General features: G+C 35.5%; 1 protein-coding gene across 1 annotated transcript in view; it reads left to right on the top strand.

The window, feature by feature from the left end:
• The window catches only part of KCNH8 (potassium voltage-gated channel subfamily H member 8), a 367,898-nt gene that overhangs the window by 258,232 nt on the left and 89,010 nt on the right, over positions 1-20,656 (top strand). Inside the window, exon 7 of the mRNA XM_025448969.3 lies at positions 2,763-2,970. Within this exon, the coding sequence (XP_025304754.1) occupies positions 2,763-2,970 (208 nt within the window). The remainder of the gene's footprint in view (positions 1-2,762; positions 2,971-20,656) is intronic.

Raw genomic sequence — 20,656 nt, 5'->3', positions numbered from 1 at the left:
GGCAAAAACATAAGTCCTTATATTAGGTCTTAATACTTACCATCTGAGTGACTTCCTTGGGGAAGTTAAACATCAAAAATGGCAAAATGAGCATAAAAATCGCTACAGGGTTTCTCAGCAGCCTAAAAAGGCAACATTTTTATAAACTACCTTGCTAAATGTCAAACACACAGAAAGACCTTGGTAAATGTTAATCAAATTCTCTCTCTCTTCTCTCTCTCTCTCTCTGTCTCTCTCTGTCTCTCTCTCTCTCTCTCTCTTTCTCTCCCCTAATGGATAGCCAGGGGGTGGTCATGTCCACTTAGTAATAGGGGAAACTCCCATTTGATAGGGGGTACTGATGAGTACATCACACTCTTGCGCCTGTCTTTAAGGTGCCTCTAATTTTTATCACTGACAAATTCAGGATAGCATCCCAAAAGTAGAAAGATACTTTGTTTTTTCCAGATTATATATTTCCAACTAAATCGAATATGCCTCTTTCTTCTGTCATTCATTAAGAGACCAAACTCACATTTTATAGCAAGAAGCTATTGACTCAGATGGGAATAAGTATAATTTTTTTCAAAAGTGTCAGCAAAATCACTAAGGCTGTCTCATCCTGGACACCAAGGCTCATGTCCTTTATCTTTTCAAAAGACTATTGTTCTCATGTAAGGACAGCCCCCTATTCTTCCCTTGAACATCTTCTTTCTGGTCAAAGGAAATGGGGAGTTCCTTACATTATTAGTATTCTATGGTCATTGGTGTCTTAGTCTGCTCAGGCTGCTATAACAAAATATCATTGATCGGGTGGCTTGAACAATAGAAATTTTTCTCCATTCTGAAGTCTGGGAAGTCCAAGATCAAGGTTCCAGCCAGTTTTGTTCTTGATGAGGGCTCTCTTCCTGGCATATAGACTGCTGTCTTCTTGCTATGTTCTCACATGGCAAGGGGAGAGAGAGACATTGGGTTAAGGAGAGAGGGAGTCAGGGAGAAAGGGAGAGAGGAGGAGGAGAGAGGATACTCTCTGGGCTTTTCTTGTAAGGGCATTAACCCATCTTGAGGATCCTACCCTTTTAAACCATTAAACCATTTAAACCATTTAAACCAAATTACTTCCCAAAGGCCCCATCATCAATTATCATCACATTGAGGGTTAGGACTTCAACACATGAGATTTAGAAAGACAAACTTCAGTCCACAGCAAATGGCTTTTTCCCTTTGAGACTTCTGTTTGAGGTTTTATTTCAAGTACAAAACTGTCATCTATCTATCATATTCTTCTACCATAAAACAAACTCCACTGTCAGTAATTCCTCTAAGTTACAAAGTAGATATTCCAAAGTACTGGCATTTAATCATCTGGTTTACAATGAGCTGGAAAAATGACAGATGAGAACTTGGCTGTGAAGGAGATGAAAATAAAACTTGACATAGAAGAATGAGAAAAAGAAAAGCACAGCTAACCGACCTTACTATTTTATTATATTTCAGTATAGAATAATTCACAAGATTACAAATGAAAACACTTTAACTGAATTTCTATTATTATATTAAATGTAGAGTGTTTTGTATCTCAATTTATTACCCATTCATTCATTCAACATATATTTATTGAGCACTTACTATATGTCAGGCACTGCTCTCGGTACGAGTTTCTTAGACATAAGGAGAGATGAATAGTGGAGGAAGGAATTGGAAGTCAACTAACTCCAGAGCTAATTATAAAGGCAAATTTCCAGAAGATGCTGGCCGTGTTTATGATTCTGTCTTTAGGAAATACCGTTTTTAGGGGTAGTCATACAAACCACTTTCTTCCCCTGTATTTATGGTTCTTTCCACACCCCTTCCCAAATTAGAAAAAATTGAGTAATTTGTCAAACTCTATTTGCATATAAGCCTATACTTTATTTGCCTTTTCTATTTTAGAATGCTTATTGAGGCTCATTGAGGTGTGAAAGAGTATACATTAGTGCACCACATGTGTTGTTAATAACGACATTGACCATTCTGGTGGACACCAACAGTGCACATTTTTCAGTTGGGCGCTCGAAGTCAGGAAAATAATCCCTTAGCAATAAGTATACTGTTTAGTGCATACGAAGTCAGGACGTAGGAGAGTTTTCAAAAATTGTGTTCATTTTATTTTGGTTCTCTAAGCGTATTTGAGAGAGGGCTCAGGATGTATAAGTTTCAGGCACATGTTTTCCCTGTCTATCAGCAATGTTAGAAGGAAGAGAGCACAGCACATGAGACAGAACATGCTACTGGCATTTTTGAGTAGATCTGATACAAGTTTGATAAATCTAATCACTGTGTTTTCCAAAACTAAGTTATCGTTATTGCCACTTCACAGGGTTTTACTTCATCATGTATCAGTTATTGTTATAAAACCGCTCTTACACTGAGGAAGGGATGTGGAATTGAAAGAAAATGTGTGTAATAGGTGGAGACACCTTATGTTCAGTCCTGAAACCATAATGTGTTTCAGTTGTTTATCGTAATATACAAAATTATATTCAACCAAATAGGTTGAGAAAAACAGATAAATCTTAAGGAAAATAAGAATTAATTTAAAGAAATTTTATCTTTTGTTCTATCACTTCTTGATATAATATGTTAAGAAATGAGATTGGTATGGTCATGAAAAATGACCATAGCATTGGGATCATGATTATACTTAATTTCAAGAACTTTTCAGGACAGCTGTAAGTTAAAGTAACGTCATAACATGAAATGAGCCCATGGGTCAAGTTGTGCCGCCCTGTCTCCTCCCACAGGTGTCTCTCGTGCATCTCCTGAAGACAGTCCGGCTGCTGCGTCTTTTGCGTCTCCTGCAGAAGTTGGACCGTTATTCTCAGCATAGCACAATCGTCCTGACTCTGCTCATGTCCATGTTTGCACTTCTTGCACACTGGATGGCGTGTATCTGGTATGTCATTGGAAAAATGGAGAGGGAAGACAACAGCCTTCTGAAGTGGGAAGTTGGTAAGGGCTTACATTTGTCACATTTTCCATTTTTAAGTGAAAAGGAAGATTGTCTAGAATTTGGAGGAGGTGAAAGATGAGTCCATAAATATGTCCTCTGACTGTCAATTTGTCTAATAATTTTTAGAGGTGGAGTGGGCTGGGTCCATGATCAAGTGATTTCTCTTGAGAAAGTTTTCTGGAAAATCCTTATATATATTTTAAAGAGTAATCGGTTAAGATTTCAATGAGTTAACTGTTTAAAATGACCAGCCAGGCTGTAGAAGTGTTCAGATAAGTAATGTGTTATATTATCTGACATCTCCAATGCAGGGCTAGTACCATTGGATCAGTGGGCAACTGGCCTATGGCCAATCACTGCAGTGAGACAGAGAGAGAATGTATTATAATGACCCACTTGCCACATTTAGTATACTTCGGGAATTTGGGATGATAGAGGGTACTGGATATCAACAAATATAATTTGTAGAATTTTGTGTCCCCATAATACATGGGAATTTAAGGGAGATTTTTCCAAGGGTTACATAATTCTGCATAAATGAATCTGAAATGTTCTGCACAGGAACACATTTTTAAACTTATGTTAACCACAAGAACTTTACAGAAAATGAAATTCTGAAGGCTATAACCCTCTATCCAAAAATATCTGCATTCTTCTCCCAGTCATTGCCTTTAGAGAATTGTCATAGTACACCGTGTAGAATTCTTTTTTTTTTTTCCTTAATCTGACATTTCATCAAAAGAATCTGTTTCTTGGTTGGCTAGAAATTCTTCACTTCTTTTCTCCAAAAATCAATCTTGAACTTTTGGAAACTCAGACCTTTGCACAGGGATGAAGCCACAAGAGATTCCCAAGAGAGAAAGATGCTCTAACTTTTCATACCAGTACTTAATGGCAGAATGCATTTGGAACATCCCTGGGTTGCCTCTCATAATGCCAGCCTTTCACCATAGGGCGTATATACAAAGCCTTCAAAGTACGTCTTTGGAGAATGAGCTGGAGATCCTATGAAAACAGATTCCAGGGAGTGAATCACCTGTCTACGTTCTTAAAAATGCACCTACACATCTCGATATTGACCCTAAGTTGCACCAAAGCAATGAATGTGTTCTGATAATTTTCATCTCGGAATAGTCTTCTCTTCCTTATCAAAGTACTTCTTCTGTGCCTTGCTGTGGATCTCAATTCTCAGAAATGAAGTCAAGGGAGCAATACAACTGCAGAGTGAAAGCAGGAATATCCTACATATTTGGGATTTGGGAATGTGAGCAGGGATTTGGGAATGTGAGCAGGGAGAGGAAAAGACAGCAGGAGGAGGACAGAGAAGAGTTGATTAAAAGGAGGACCAAAGTCTAGATTGTACTTGGTTTAAAACATTTCCTGTCCTTTAGTATTGTTTCCCTTTCTATTTTCTTGTCCTGAAGGGTCCCTCATCACATACTCTGGTGTAGTCCTAATGGTGTTCAGTGAATCACAGCATTAGATCTCTGCCCTATGTTTTGAATCCATATTTAAATTCTGACTTGTGGTCAGCCACCTGATTCCTTTCTGGGCCTGACCTAATTTCCTTCAGGCCCCAGACCTATACACTCATATTAATTTGTAAGCCTTGTCTAGTCTGAGAGTCTCCAGATGGGGAAATTCAGCTTATTCACGCTCTCAAATTTAGTTAGATGAGGAAAGCTTTTGTTTCATTTCCAACACACCAGTTCTGCTGCAGATGTACAAGCTAGCTGTTGTTTTTCTTCCCACAAACACACAGAGGTATTGATTTTCTAAGAAAAAAGAAGCCAGCCATCTGAACTGCTTCAGTATTGCCCCCTACCACTCCTACTCTTAAACTTGATGTTATGGTTCAATGTAACGAATGGAAGCTTGTGAAGTGGAAGTCAACCCACAAAGAAAGCACTGGCATAGTACAATGATGGGAAGAAAACATTGGGTTGGGGCAACAGTACTCTCCTATCATCATGGCTCCACCACTAACCAATTGTGAGATTTGCAGTAATTTGGTTCACGTCTATAGGCCTCAGTTTCCTCAGCTAGAATATGAGAAAACTCACCAAATAACTCAAAAGTCTATTTTGGTCTCCATAATTTATGACTTTAATGGAAGAACATACCCAGTATGGTGTGATTTTTTTTTAATCATGGTTCAGTGTCCACATAAACCATCAGTAGCAAACACCAATATTATTATTATTATTTCCACAAGTTTGAGGAAAGAGGATGTGTCAGGGAGTATATCTTGTGATCACAGCACGTTAAAGAATTGCTATGTTTTACTCAGTTATGATAAGAACAACTAAACCTTTATCTTTAGAGAATTAGATTTCCTGTCCAAACACCTCTCATAAAATGATCAGGAAGGTAGTATGCTAATTATGTCTGTCAATACTGGATTTATAGACTTGGCTATAAGGACTTTCCCTTCTCTTAAAATTACTTGCCCTATTGTTCATTTAAAAGATTTTCCAGCTGAGATTTGGACATAAATTAAATAATTATGACCTTTCCTATTTTTTTAAAGCAGCTGAGAATCTAGGATAATTTAGTTTTTCCTATGGAATTTGTGTATTAATATTATATTTTATCTTTTTTGGTCCAACTACCATGATTCAAAAAATTCTTCACACAAATAAAGTTTGATTAGAGAACATGTTCTTTATGGTGTGACTAAAGGTAGATGTATAGAACAGATTCATATCCCCAAGGGATAAAATGGAATTTTCTTTCTAATCATCGTTAATTGTCTTAAAATGATTTTTCCCCTTTTTGTCCTTGGCAGGTCTACTACTTATAGCTAGAGAGAGCTCCCATACTTTTCATCAGATCAAATCAAAGTTAATCTTTTAAAAAAACTGTAATATCACTTCTCTATAAGATATCTATTTTTGGAAGGAAGAATTAATATTCATGGATTAATTATACCAAAGGCTGGTTATGAACTAATTTGCCTAGTGTTATTTTTACTTCATATTCTTATACACTTTCATACTGTATTTTAAGAAATTTAAGGTTTGACTTATTGTTTCATGGAATTTTAGGCTTGGGAGGAGCTTAGTCGAACTTTTTAAATTTTATGGTGAGAAATCCAGCTCTAGGCTATATAAGCTCTGTGGTGGTAGGGGTTATTGTCTGTTGTATCACTGCTGTATCTCCACTACAGTGTATATTTCTTTGCACATGGCAAATGTTTGAAAAAAAATGTTGAATGAGTCAGTCTTCAAGGCCATTCAATTACTAAGTGACAGTCATGGGACAAGAACCTAGATTCCCTAACTTCTTGTATAGAACTCCTTCTAATAATTTTGAATGTTATGAGATTAGAGGAAATGGTTATTCAGCAAATCTTTTCAGGCAGGAAGTTTGAGAGGGGAAGAATAAATAAAGAGATCACTTAAGTTGTTTACTCATTCAAAAAATATTTTTTTGAGTGTCCAGTGCAGGCTTCCTTCACCCTGTGTAAGGCACTGGAGATAGCAAAACAAATATTATACTTAATGTCATGGAACTTAAAGTGCAGTAGGAAGAAGAGACAAATAGCTCGATAGATATATCACAGTGTTATAGTTCTATGACTGGAACATGCATAGAGGGAAGGCAGCTAGATCTAACAAGAATATCATCAAAGGCTTTTTCAAGATGAGCTAGTTTTAAGGGATGAATAGATCTTGGCTCTGCAGATGCTAAAGAAAGGGCATCAGCGAGAGCAGGAACATGGCTACACGAAGCAGTCACTAAGAATCAGCATAGAGGGTGAACGGGGTGTTAAGGTGATGAGGCTAAAGAGGCAGGTAGTCAGGGACCAGATCTTTAAAGACCATTCATGCTAAGCTTTAGAGCTTGGACTTCATCCTGAGGCTACAGTGAAGCATAAAATTCTCTCAAGCAGTGATCCTTTGAATATAGAATACCAGAGAATAGGGGAGATGTTTTGCTCTGCTTCATTTTCAATATCTATAAACTGGTAATAACAATAGTGCCTACCATATTAGAGTTGCCAGTATTAAATTAGGAAATTTATTTGAAGCATTTAATACTGTGCCTGGCACCTAGTATATGTTCAATAGATAGTAGCCATTATAGCCATCATTACCACTTTATTATGATGGTTACTTATATTCAAGAAAGCACTGTGAACTGTGACTAGTGATACTTATGATTTTATATGAGAAGAGTATTAAGAACTGGCTTAAAACATACTGCCCTTAAAGTTTAGTTGTAATGCTGGATGGCAAACTTTATGCTTTTGCCTATCTTCAAAATAAAAAAACCCACACTGTCTATTTGAGTCAGTCTCTGAAAAATTAGTAAATTTCACATAGCCTCACAATTGCACACATACAGATTTCCTCTTCCAGGCTAATACAGGTGACAGGCCCAACATCTATCCTGTAAGCTTGTTGAGGTGTAGAAAACTTTTATGGAACTTAGTGCTTCAAGGGCAAGATTTAACATTGCGTTAAAGAAGCATAACACAGGGCAGCTTTAGTGGCCCCGCGGTTTAGCGCCGACTTCGGCCCAGGGTGTGATCCTGGAGACCCGGGATCGAGACCCACGTCAGGTTCCCTGCATGGAGCCTGCTTCTCCCTCTGCCTGTGTCTCTGCCTCTCTCTCTGTGTGTCTCTCATGAATGAATGATGAATGAATGAATGAATAAAATCTTAAAAAGAAAAAAAAAGCATAACACAACTGAGTTTAAGTATGCTTTTTATTTTAAAAAGGTTTTTAAGATTTATTTATTTGAGAGAAAGAGAGAGAGAGGAGGGGAGGGGTTCGGGGAGAGATAAAGAGAATCTCAGGCAGACTCCCTGCTGAGAATGGAGCCACCCACAGGGCTCAACCTCAGGACCCTGAGATCATGACCTGAGCTGAAATCAAGAGTTGGATGTTTGAGCCACCCAGGTACCCCTAAGTGTTCTTTTTAAATTAAAATTTTTATTTTGGCTGCAAAGACATGTTTCAGAATGATCTCTTAGGGAGGGGGTATCTTTATTTGTTTTCTATAAGAAGTCTTCAATAAATACCCAGCTAGATCTGAATAAGAAGACATGCATGTTTCTGTACATCCCAATTAATATAGGGATATATTATTTTAATTATCACTTATGAAGTTCAATAATGACATTGAATTAGTCCTTAAAGAGTTCCTTAGGATCCCAAATAGAACATAATGGTTCTGATTTAAGTTAGAAATATTTGGATTGGAATCTTGCTTCAGGGATTCACTAGGCATGCGATTTTAGCCAAAATGACTTCAGTGTGTGACTTTTTATACAAGGCTCTTTAGTTTCCTTGTCTGTAAAGTGGATATGGAAGTACCGACCCTCAGTGGTTTTGAGTATTATAAGTGCTCAAGTTGACATACCTAACACAGTCTGGTAAGTAGTATGTTCTTGCAGCTGATAGCTACCACCATTACAAACACCTCCTCCATTCTTACTACTGATTGGTGCTATTCTCCAACTGCAGTTATCTGCTCAAACTTCCATCAATGAACTCTGTATGCTATTCAAGTCTAGTGAAGAGGTGATATTTCTCTTACAGTCATGATTCTTGTTTGGAAGCAAAAACAAAAAAGGAATCCATCAGCAGGACATGCAGACTCAGAATGAGAGAACAAGACTTAGGGAAAGAACATGATCCAAGGCAGCTCCAAGCATCCCAGTGCAGGAAGCACAGTTGCTGACAGTTTGCGAACGTGGCCTAGATGTGTTTCTGCTTTGTAAATGCTATGAGAGACCCCTAACCTTCTGTCTCTAATTTGCAGTCCCTGAAGGGAGAATCCAATTGGCCAAGCTTAGGTCACATGCTCAAATACTGACTGCTGGGGTGAGGTGGACCTCCCACCTTCACTTCTCTGGGGCCCTGTGTCTCTCAGTTTACTATACATGATGGAGAATACCCGCTTCACGTAAGGTTTTAGAGAGAGAGAGAAAAAAAGATGAATACCTTCTACAGTAACATCTTTACCCTTATATTTAAAAACAAACAGGACAACGTACAAAAAACATTTATTAAAATGCTTCTATGAATCATACCCTTCTCGGACATTGTCATGCCAAATGGAATTAGCTGAGAAAAGGACATGTGGTAGTTATCGATGCTTCTTGCTTACTACAACACAGTCTGGGCTCCTTATGTAAACGTCACAATGGCATTCTACTGACCAAGCCGTGCTTCCTCGGCTAGACTGCATCGTGGTCAGTAGCTCCGATTTGCAGCCAAAAATACTTCCTTACATTCTTTCTCAAAGCTATCTCTATTTCTAAAACTGTGACATGCTGAACTTTAAAGTAGATGATCTGCTACAAAGGATAGAGATGAGAGTACACTGTAATAGAGAGAAGCTTTTTTATCTTTTAATCCTTTGGCTGGAGTAAGCTTATCCATTGTGGATGCCTAAAAGTATATTTGTACCAATGACCAAAAAAAGAGGGAAAAAGCCCAAAAATCTGGAATGGGAAGAAAAGGATTAAGTGAGATATCATTTTCAAATTTTCATTGACAATTTTAATCCTAAATCTGATCCTCGTTGGATAAAACATCATAAAAGCTGATTGATTTAAAGGGCTCTCTAGTTACCAACTGCTTAGCATTTACAAGCCTCATGCAATGGGCAAAAAAATGACCAGTCTTATGATATTATGAGCTGGTTATTTCAATAACTGCATCAATTTTCCCTTAAAAAGATATAACTGACTAGCATTCTACATTTTCAGGTTTTGTATAAAGAATTATGAAAAACTGTTTGAGATAGCCTTATCTATAGATTCTCATTCTTGGGAGTATATGAAATGAACAAAGAGGAGAAAAAGCTTAAAATGAAGGTTTAAAATGTACCCCAGTGAGGGGTACCTGGGCTTTTTTGAAAAACAAAAGATCTTAAACTTTAATGTGTACTGAAATCACCTGAGGATTGTATTAAAATACAGATTCTAGTTTAGTAAATCTGAAGTGCAGCCTGAGACCCAGTGTATTTCACAAGCTCCCGAGTGAAGTCCAGGCTGCTGGTTCCCCCACCACACTTTGAGTAGCAAGGTTTAAAAAAGTCTCAGGAATTTCTGTGATGTTAATACTCACAGTTTATAAACAGTCCTAAACCAACAACAACTCAGTCCTTCCTAACCTGTTCCACATCCCTGTCTCTTTTCAATCCTCATCACATCTGTGAATTTATTTGAATATAGTAATGGACCAGGGAGGTCCATTCTCTCAATGGAGATCCTTCTCCATTGAGAAGGAATTAACCTCCATGCTGAAGCAATATAACATGGAGGTCCTTCTCCATTGAGAAGGAATTAACCTCCATGCTGAAGCAATATATAACACAATATAATATAATATAAATTATATAATTTAATATATAAATTAAATATCATCACCAGAAACAATTTATATTACTGGTAGTTCTGAGAAACTAAAATTAAATGCCATCAGTTTTAAAAGAGTTGCCAGTGCTCTATTCTATTTTGATAAAGGTTTCTAGAAAACAGAAATGTTTCCATGTTTTCTAGAAAGATTTTACTCTTTGCCATAAAGAGCAAATGGTCTATTCTTAAAATTGAGTTTTCCATTGTACATTCTGAATATAATGATACACTTTACTTATAAAAAATTGAGGAAATAACATATATGAATTTCCAATGCTGAAGTTGAATTATCTCTGTCATCTGACCTTGTACGTTTAAAACTTATTTGGGCATTTAGAAAGCAAGCAACACAAAATTAGCTTTTAATTGCATACTGTTCTCAATCCTTTGATAGGAAAGTTTTGTGTTTCGGGTAGCAGACTGGGAGTTAATATGATTTCACATTGCAAGAGTTGCCCAATAAGAGGATGTACTTCACACTTAACAATTAGAAAATACTGAAGCTGATATTTCAGAATATTCTTGTACCAGGGTTTCCAAATATGTTTGAGCTTCAGACCATACACTCCAAGCAAAAATGGTCCTATTGTCATATAAGTTTGAGAAATGAAGGCACTCCATCCCATTCTGAAGGACTGACAAGGTAAATTAGCACAGTGTGAGCTCAGAGAAATCCCAAAGAAATTGTTTAAACTTTATTTAACCCAAATGTCGCATACATTTATCTTACCTCATAACCTTTCCTTTTTCTACTACACATTATTAATATTCTGTTAATCTCTCATGAATTTGGAGTTTAAAAAACACACCTTAACAAATTACTAGACTTAGTATCATAGTAGGAGGAATAATTATGATTTCCATCTTTTTAACAATATGGGATACCACTGAATCTTTCCACAGTAAATCTATAAGAATAGAGAGAGAGATTATCCTCATTTATAATATGGAGATAACAAAAAATACCTACATTAGAGAGTAGTTGTGTTGCAAGATCACTGAGCATGACAATCAAGAAAGAATTCTTGAGACCTTTTATGGTGCAACTTAAGTTTATTTAAGTAGCATGGGGATAAGACCCATGGGCAGAAAGAGCTGCACTTTTGCTGTATGAAGCTGGCGTTCATATGCTTCATGCTCAAGGGGGAGGGGACATGCAGGGAGTATTAGATCATGAGTGTTTCTTTGAATTTCTACTCCTAAAACTACTTTCACTGAGATCTCTTGGTGCATATCATTCAGCTCACTATTAACTATCAGTGAGAAGTACAGGCAGTCATGAGGCCATTTTCAAATGTAGCAACCAGTACTTATTTGATCCTTATAGAGACTAGGCAGGCTATATGTCAGCGAGGGCTAAAGGTGAACATTTTTCTGCTTCTGTATCTCATCAGTTGGGTGAGCTTAAGTAAGCTAATGTATATAAAAACAATTTGCAAACTAAAAAGTGATGTAGAATTATGACACATCATTATTGTGTTAATAACATACACACAAACACACATACATATATATATGCATATGTGTATCTGTATAAGTGTATCTTTCTCTCTTTCCAGAGAGACATTATGTACATACTCTATACCACAAACTCCTGTCTTTATGTTCTTTCCATGATACTGATCTCAGTATGCCTATGTAGAGAACCCAAGGATCATTTATTTGGGTGAATGCAGGAATGAATCAGTGGACCACAAATAAAGCCTTCTGTCCCATATCAATGGGTCATCCCACTCAGATTAAAGAGGAAGAGGTTCTGAAGTCAGTCTTCCTTCAGTGTTCAGAAGTAAGTTATGCCGGGTATCTCTTTCTTTATATTATCTTATCATTTATAAAATTAAAGAACAAAATTCTCATTCCTCATTTGGTGAAACTGTATTTCCATGAAGTATAGATCATACAGTAATAGGAAGCCAGAGGGAGAGAGATGAACAAAGAAACACACTCTTAACTATAGAGAACAAATTGATGGTTACCAGAGGGGAGGTATGTCGAGGGATGGGTGAAATAGGTAATGGGGATTAAAGAATACATTTGTCATGATGAGCCCTGCATAATGTATAGAATGGTCAAATCACTATTGTACACTGGAAACTAATATAACACTATATGTTAACTCTATGGAATTAACATTAAAAACTTAATAAAAAATTAAATAAAGTAATAGAAAGCCAAATGTCAAGATTATATTTCGATTACATAGTACATTATTTTAGGATGTAATAGAAAGCCAAATGTCAACATTATATTTCAATCAAATTATGTATTATTTTAGGATACTTTGACTATCCAAAAATTTAATTTCTTCAGTATTCAAATCACATTTGAATGGGAACTGTTTTGTTTCTATGGGAGGGGAAAAATAATTTTCCCTCTACTCTTCTAGGTTCTTGGAGGAGACACCTTGTAATAAAATGACAGACTAACAGAAGAAAACAGAAGCATGATAGCATGTATATCCCCTATATATGTGAGAGAAACCCAGGAAAACGGAGTAACTTGCCAAAATAGACCATGTTTTCATCTTAAATACTACCCTCAGCTAAAGACAAAGGATTTAGGGAGTGGGGAACCAGATATGGGAGTTATCAGGAAAGCATAGTAAACAAGGGTATGGTTGTGTTAAAAACAAAAATTCAAATGAGTAAATTTGAAGATCAAATTAACTTTCTTAACAATTCAGGACAGCATCCCAACCAGCAAGTAGAAAGCATCCTTTAGAAGCTATACAAAATGGAAGATTTCTAAAGGCAGAAATGGTGCTGGACAAGGAAGTTATCAGCACAAGAACAGAAAGAATTGTTTCAGGCAAGGCCATCTTCCCTTAGCAGAAAAGACAGAAAGTCTTACTTAACATGCAAATGACCTCACTAGTGCTGATCAGAAATTCCAGACTGATTGGTTTAAAATTCCATTCCTGAGAGAGGTTGAAACTGCAGTTAGGTTAGGTATTAAGTTTTGATGGAGCTTAGCAAAAGTGACTCCATTTTGGGCCTCTAGTTTCTTTTTAACAATTGATATGAGTATCAGTATCATATCAATATCAATATCCAACTTCAAAACCATATCATTAAAACAAGTTATTCAAAACAAGTTCTAATCACAAATGACTTCATTCAAAACAAGGTTTCAAAATATGGATTTGAAATCATAAAAAGTAAGTACACAAGTGGTCATTGGTGACTGATTCAACCTCCATCCCCTCTCCCCTCCCTGAAGGTTGGGGTGGGATGGAAATTTCCAACATTCTAATCACAGGGTTGGCTATCTAGCAATCAGCTTCCATTTTTAGGTGCAATAGTTATATCATAGAAAAGATGTTTTAGGAGATCTGTGCCAGAAACAAGATGGAAACCAGATACATATTTATTATGAATCACAATATCACATATACTATTCAAATATGTAGATTTTAAGGGCCATATTCCTCACTTAGCGTCTTGGGATTTGTGTGGTGTGGCAGTGAATAAGTCAGTTCTTAATTTCCTATTGTGTAGAGTATGATAAGCAATGGTTTCATCCTTATAGGATACCAGAGACAGCTAATCATTTCAACTCTTTCATTCCCTATCCTGATCCTTTTTTTGTGTTTTCTGAATTAGTGAATAATTCAAACACACTTCCATTTTCTAACTGGAGATAAATTTGGGTTGGTACTGCTATCTTTTATTAGATCCAAAACCCTCCAATGAGCTGCTTCCTAGTCTCATTTTGTCCTCTCAGCCCTTGAAGGAATATGCTTGGTTCTCAAACACCTTCAGCCCTGCCCTGACCTAGACTTTGGAAGAGAGAATCTCCTTTGAGTATTTTCTGCAAGAAGGTGATGCTGCGCTGACCATTCATTGACTTATTGTGCTCCTCCCAAAGGATCCTATGATTTAATCACTAGAAACTTTGCCTACCTTTGACCTCTTCTTTCTACCCTAAAGGATTTTCCTGAGTTTTGTGGTTGTTAAGATCAGGGACAATAATATGTTTCCGGCTTCCAGAGTGCCAAATGCTTCTATACTTAAATAAGTTCAAAGTTGAAGATACTAGTTTTAGGGTGGTCCAAAAGGCAATGTGAGCATCTAAAGAAAAGAAAAGGTGGTCAGGGGGAGTTTAATATAGCTGGTTGAGGCTTGGATCTAACTTTTTTTCTTTCTTTCTTCCTTCCTTCGTTTCTTTGTTTCTTTCTTTTTTCTTTCTTTCTTTCTTTCTTTCTTTCGTATATGTATATAGTTTAAATGCCTAAATAGCCTCTCAGTATTATTTATTGAATAATCCATTTACTCACACTAATTAAATATGGCATTTTAATCATACTCAATTATTATGCATACTTATGGCTATTACTAGATTTCATTTTTCTTTCACTGACAGTCTAATTTTATACCAGTATTGCTGAGTTTAATTATTGTACTGTTTAAATTTTTGGTACAGCAAGTAGAATGAGGCCATTCTGACTCATTTACTCATTTAGATCAATATTAGGAAAAATCACCCCTCCAAAAAAATACGAATGGCATTTTAATTGGAATTAATTTCAAAAATTAGTTTAAGGAAATTAATGCTTTTATAACAGTGAGATACTTTTGTCATCCAAGGCATGGTACTTAATCTCCAATTATTTAAAAATTTTTATATAATTAAGAGAAAGTATGTAGTTTTCTTCATACAAGTCACACATATTTCTTATTGAGTTTATTTCTAAATATTTTACATTTTTCTGCTTATGTGGGTGGGATCCATTTTTCATTAATTTTGTTCCAGTTATTATTGATATAAGAAAATCTAGTGACTTGAAAATAATATTGTGTAGATATTTCACATAATATGTATCCGAATTTTAACTAATTTCTTTGAGTTTTTAGGAAAACAGTCTTATAATCTAAAGTACTAATAAATTTCTCCCTGACTTATCCAATGTCTATACTCTTTTTCATACTGGTTTCAGAAAATTATCTTTTTTATTAAATATTTACTCTAACTTCACTAGATGTTACTGAGAAAATATTTTATAGATCACTAACAGACATTCCTATGGATACTTGATACCAAACTTTCAACTCTGGCCCTCAAAAATATTTTTTGTAAAAGAACAGGGTAAAATAGAACAATTCTTAACTTGGAAGTTGGGATCTTCTATCCTAACTGCAGCCCTGCTGCTAGTTACCTATATGACCTATGAAATTTTATTATACCATATCTGTGCCAATTATCTCTGTGGAAATGAGATACGAAACTGACTCTTTTTTTTCTCTCTCTCTCTCTCTTTTTAAATTTTTTTAAAGATTTTATTTATTTATTTATTTATTTATTTATTTATTTATTTATTTATTCATGAGAGGCACAGACAGAGAGAGGCAGAGACACAGGCAGAGGGAGAAACAGGCTTCATGCAGGGAGCCTGATTCAGGACTTGATCCCAGGACTCCAGGATCACTCCCTAAGCCCAAGGCAGGCACTAAACCGCTGAGCCACCCAGGGATCCCCATGCAACTGGTTCTTACTGAGTCTCAATTCTTCTTGAGTCATAAGCCTTTTTGGAAAATGAGTGGAAGTTGTAACTCTCTGTGATAAATTCCTACATCTGTTTAAATAGTATGCATAAAACTATAGTTTGTATATTCTATGATACTTTTTCATGGGTTCCTTGTAAATGGGACAAACAAAAACATCCTAGAGCTAGATGATCTCTAAGATTGTTTTCAACTTGGAGAAGATTCGGTTCCAATTCCTTTAAGAAAATTGCCTTGCACTTGAAACTTGGGTTTTTTGAAGAAATAATACCTAGTCTGTTGACGTATCTTTTACCGAGAGTGAGACTCAGTCAGAAGTGCTCCAACTCAATAGTAGAACATTTTTTCAACTTTCTGTTCTTTCCAGGGTTTTTACTATTAGAATGTAATTGTATTTTGTACAATAATATACATGCCATGAAAATCCTCTCCTGTAATCCATTTTTTTTCTAAATTTCTTAACCATTGGAAGAATTTAGCCACAGCCATGCACTGTCAATTTTATGATGCAAACAAACTCAATAAACAATTTCACTTTACATGCAACTTTAAAGAATTGTAATGATTTCTTAAACTGAGAGAAAGCAACGCTACTCTCCAAATGGATATAGAAATAACTTGTGATTGAAATGTTCAAATTTTCATTTCTGGTTTAGTCTCTAAATGATAGTCCGAAGCAAAGCTGATTTCCTAATATCTTAGAACTTCAGTTATTTGGACAGCATTTGATTAGCTCAGCTGGGGAGTCCTTTTGCAAAGCAGCCTTTAACGCCAGCATTTTTTTTCAACCCCTATACTCAGCAACCTTAGGCAATTGAATTGGCTCCAGTTGAGTTACTATTTTATTCCAGCTAACCTTGGTTCATAGATCACAGAATGTTAGTGTAAGGAAGAGCCCTAGAGAGAAATATTCTAAACTTCTAATTTTACTTACTTGCTTGCTTCTCATGATGTACTGAGAAGAACAGTGGACTGGGAGTCATGAAATTAAGACTCCAATCTAGGCTTCAGGTTTCATATTTCTTCTGGGTAAAATGAAGTGGTCAGAACAGATGATCTCCAAAATTGTTAGAACATCAACTTATTTTTTATGTGAAGAAGAGGGGTACAAAAGATTTTCAATGGAGATTTTCTACTCTAAGGTATTTCTGAAGATAGAAATACATATTTCTACTTCCAAAAATATGTGAACTGATTTTTGTTATTTTTGGCCCTTATTTCAAAGAGGGCGTAGTGTTGACCTGATGTATGTCTTTTTAAAATTACATTTTAGTCTATATATCCCTTTCCTCAAATCCAAATACACTATTTTTAAATTTCCAGGGCTGAAGTGTAAAGATAATATTTTTAAGAAGTAATAGAAAAGGGACACCTGGGTGGCTCAGCGGTTGAGTGTCTGCCTTTGGCTCAGGGCGTGATCCTGGGTCCTGAGATCAGGTTCCTCATTGGGCTTGCCATGGGGAGCATGCTTCTCCCTCTGCCTGTGCCTCTGCCTTACTGTGTGTCTATCATGAATAAGTAAATAAAATCTTAAAAAAAAAAAAAAGAAGTAATAGAAAATAACTTGTGATTTCAATGGAAAAGAATCAGGGTGTCAGGATTTTTCTTAAGTTAGTATCTTCTTTATCTTTTTTTAATATGTTCCCCTCATCACTAAATTCAAGAAAATTGGATCCAGGTAACAGTTTTTCTGAATAGCAACCCTTGATGCAGCCTCTCCCGTCTTCCCACTAACATTTATATAATGACCAGGATAAAAGCATCCTAACCATCTTAACCATCATCAAAAATTAGGATCAACCATTGATCTCTTATTACTAGAGACAAGAATTTCCACAAAATGACACATAAATAGGTTTGGATTTTAAAATATAACCAACAGACAACTTGAGCTTCAAATTTTGAGAGATCTACACTAACGGAAGTCCTTCATTCTATACTCATACTCTGCCCTTTGATTCAGAGAGCACAGGTCTGCAAGGAGATGGGACAATTATCTTTGTTGCACAGACATTCTTTTAACGTCAAATAATAGCTCTGCCAGGCTCAGTAGGTTTTCTATTTCATCCAAGATTAGAAGAAAATTTCAAATATACAAAATTTCTCATCTTAGAGATGTGGGCAGGGAAAGGAGGTACTACAATGTAAATTGTCAATATTAACTGGTAAGTAGAGAATATAGATTAGATAGACTTTGAAAAACTAAATGTCACCACCAAATAGAATTTAAAATAGTGCACATAGCTTATAAATCACACAAACCATAGGATGTATAGAAAAAGACAGGAAAAAAGGAAGTATCAAGAAAACACAAGTGTAAGAAATAATACATCATGATTTTAATGAAAAGTTAATGACATGGGGAAAAGCTCTGGTTATTTCAAATGAAGAACTCAAGATACAGATTTCAGTGCATTATATGATTCCTATTTGGGATAAAGAGGAAGTACACACACACACACACACACACACACAGAGAGACTAGAAATAAATTCAGTAAGTAGTGGAGTTATTTGTAAATTTTTCTACATTTTTAAAAACAATAGACTTACATCAAATTAATATTTAGTTACGTATATTTAGTACAAACTACATACATGGTTCAGTGCTTAATATATTTGTGTACATTGTCTCATCTGATTTTTATTGCATTTCCATGAGACAGATATTTTCAACCCCATTTACAAAAAAGAAACTAAAGCTTGAAAAGTTTGAGGTTTCCTAGAAATCTCTTTTTTTAAATAAAGTATTTTTAACATACAAAAGATTAGAACAAATGGTGTAGACACTGTTTGAGATTATTTTGCCGTATTTGTTTCATTTGTATTTTTAAAATAATACAACATTACAGATAAAGCCAAAACCCCATTACCCACTAATTCCCACTTGCTCCCTTCCTCAAGTTGGTGCATAGGCTCTTCTTGGATTCTATTTTTCGCCTATGCAAATGTATTAATAAAAAGTGTTTTATTTTGTCTCATTAGCTTCCATATAAATTACCACAAATAGAAGTCATAGTAATAGTAACAGTAGATAATTAAATAGCAGATAGTAGTTGATGATAATAATAATACATTGTTGCAGTGTCTTACTTGGTAGTGTAATATGTGTTCTTTCCCCAGATCATCACCAACAATTACTATGAATGATTTTAAACTTGCAAAAATCTAGGGTCAGGGAGAAGTGGAGGGTAAATGAAATAGCGTCATGTTTTAATTTCCAATTCCCTAAGTAAAGTAGAAGATATTTTCTTTTTCTTTTTTCTTTCTTTCTTTCTTTCTTTCTTTCTTTCTTTCTTTCTTTCTTTCTTTCTTTCTTCCTTCCTTCCTTCCTTCCTTCCTTCCTTCCTTCCTTCCTTCCTTCCTTTCTGTTGTTTCTTCCTTTTTTCTCTTCTGACTACTACAGCTTCCTCTTTGGTGAATGAGACACTTAGCTCATTAATTTACAAATTCTCTTCTTTCCTAAATAATCTTTCTGATGCTCTATATTTTTAAGTGTTAAATCTTTAAAAATTACTACTCAATGTGTATGTGACTTATGAAGTTAAGTGTTCGTTATTGATTTTTAATTACATGCATTAGTTGTCACAGAATTTGGTCCCTATGACACTGGTTCTTCAGTGTTTGTTGACACTCATTTTGAATATACTCTTTGGTGTTTGGATTAGGACATGCATATATATTTTTTGCATATAATTTTGCAAGGTTTTATATATGTTTATTGGGTCAAGTTTTGAATTTAGTTATACATATGTTATAGATCCTTATTAACTATTTTCTATCAAATATAGACTGAAATTTTATTTGGTGCTCTCTCAGATCTCTGTTTTCCATGGTGTTTGGCTTCCTTTTAATAGTTCTAATTCCTTCCTTTATGTCCATTAATTGAATTTAAATATTTTAAATATATTGTCTTAATTGTATTTCCCTTTTTTATTTTATTAATTCGAGTTCATTGTATTTTAATATTTATTTCCTCATGTATTTTGATGTTTTTCATTTTCATTGTCAGCTCATCTTCAATAGGACTTCTTTTAGAAATCCTGTGCAGAGGGAGGAATGAGAATATACAGAATTTTGATTGTTTTTGTTTGCTTTTGCCAAGGACAGAAACATTATTTCTTGGCCTAGGATCAAATTCTTAAAAATTGCTTAGCTTCAAGGTGCCTCATGGATAGTATATATTCAGACACCAATGTATGCAAGGCACAAGTCTGAATTTAAAAAATTTCTCTCAAGAGATTACTTTTTTCAAACTCTAGTTTCCTTGTCTTTCCCATAAGCTGTTGGGTAGATCATTTCTACCCTTCTCCATGCATGTGTCGCGGTTTTATACCAGGTGTCAGTTCAGTGTTTGTAAGATTTAGGTATTCTCTCCTGTGCCTGAATGGGTGTGAAATCCAAGGCCATAGACATCATTACTTCTGGTCAGCTTCCTATCCTTCTCTCCCTATCAGCACCATCACCATGCCAGCCTTCAAATTTGCTACTCCTTTTTTTGCATGTGAAGATTTCACTTCCTCATTTGGAAGAATGCATATATTACCAGTATTTTCAGGTATTTATATCAGAAAGCCTTACACACTAGCCAAGGTCATTATCTTGCCAGAACTACTGTATCAATTTCTGCCCCAAATACTGTAACCTAAATTCCAGTGTGATCTCATTGTATGTTTTGTTTAAACTATAAGAATGGTTGTAATCTAATCCTAAAAGGCCAATTCAATAAGGGTTAATTACTGAAGACCTGATTCCCACTTATGATATATTTATAGGGGAAAATCATTTAAATGTAAGACATCAAATCTC

Source organism: Canis lupus, chromosome 23 (genome assembly GCF_003254725.2).
Source record: "Canis lupus dingo isolate Sandy chromosome 23, ASM325472v2, whole genome shotgun sequence".
NCBI classification, from domain to species: domain Eukaryota; kingdom Metazoa; phylum Chordata; class Mammalia; order Carnivora; family Canidae; genus Canis; species Canis lupus.
The sequence above is the reverse complement of the archived record's forward strand: the minus strand, read 5'-3'. Positions and strand labels throughout refer to the sequence as shown.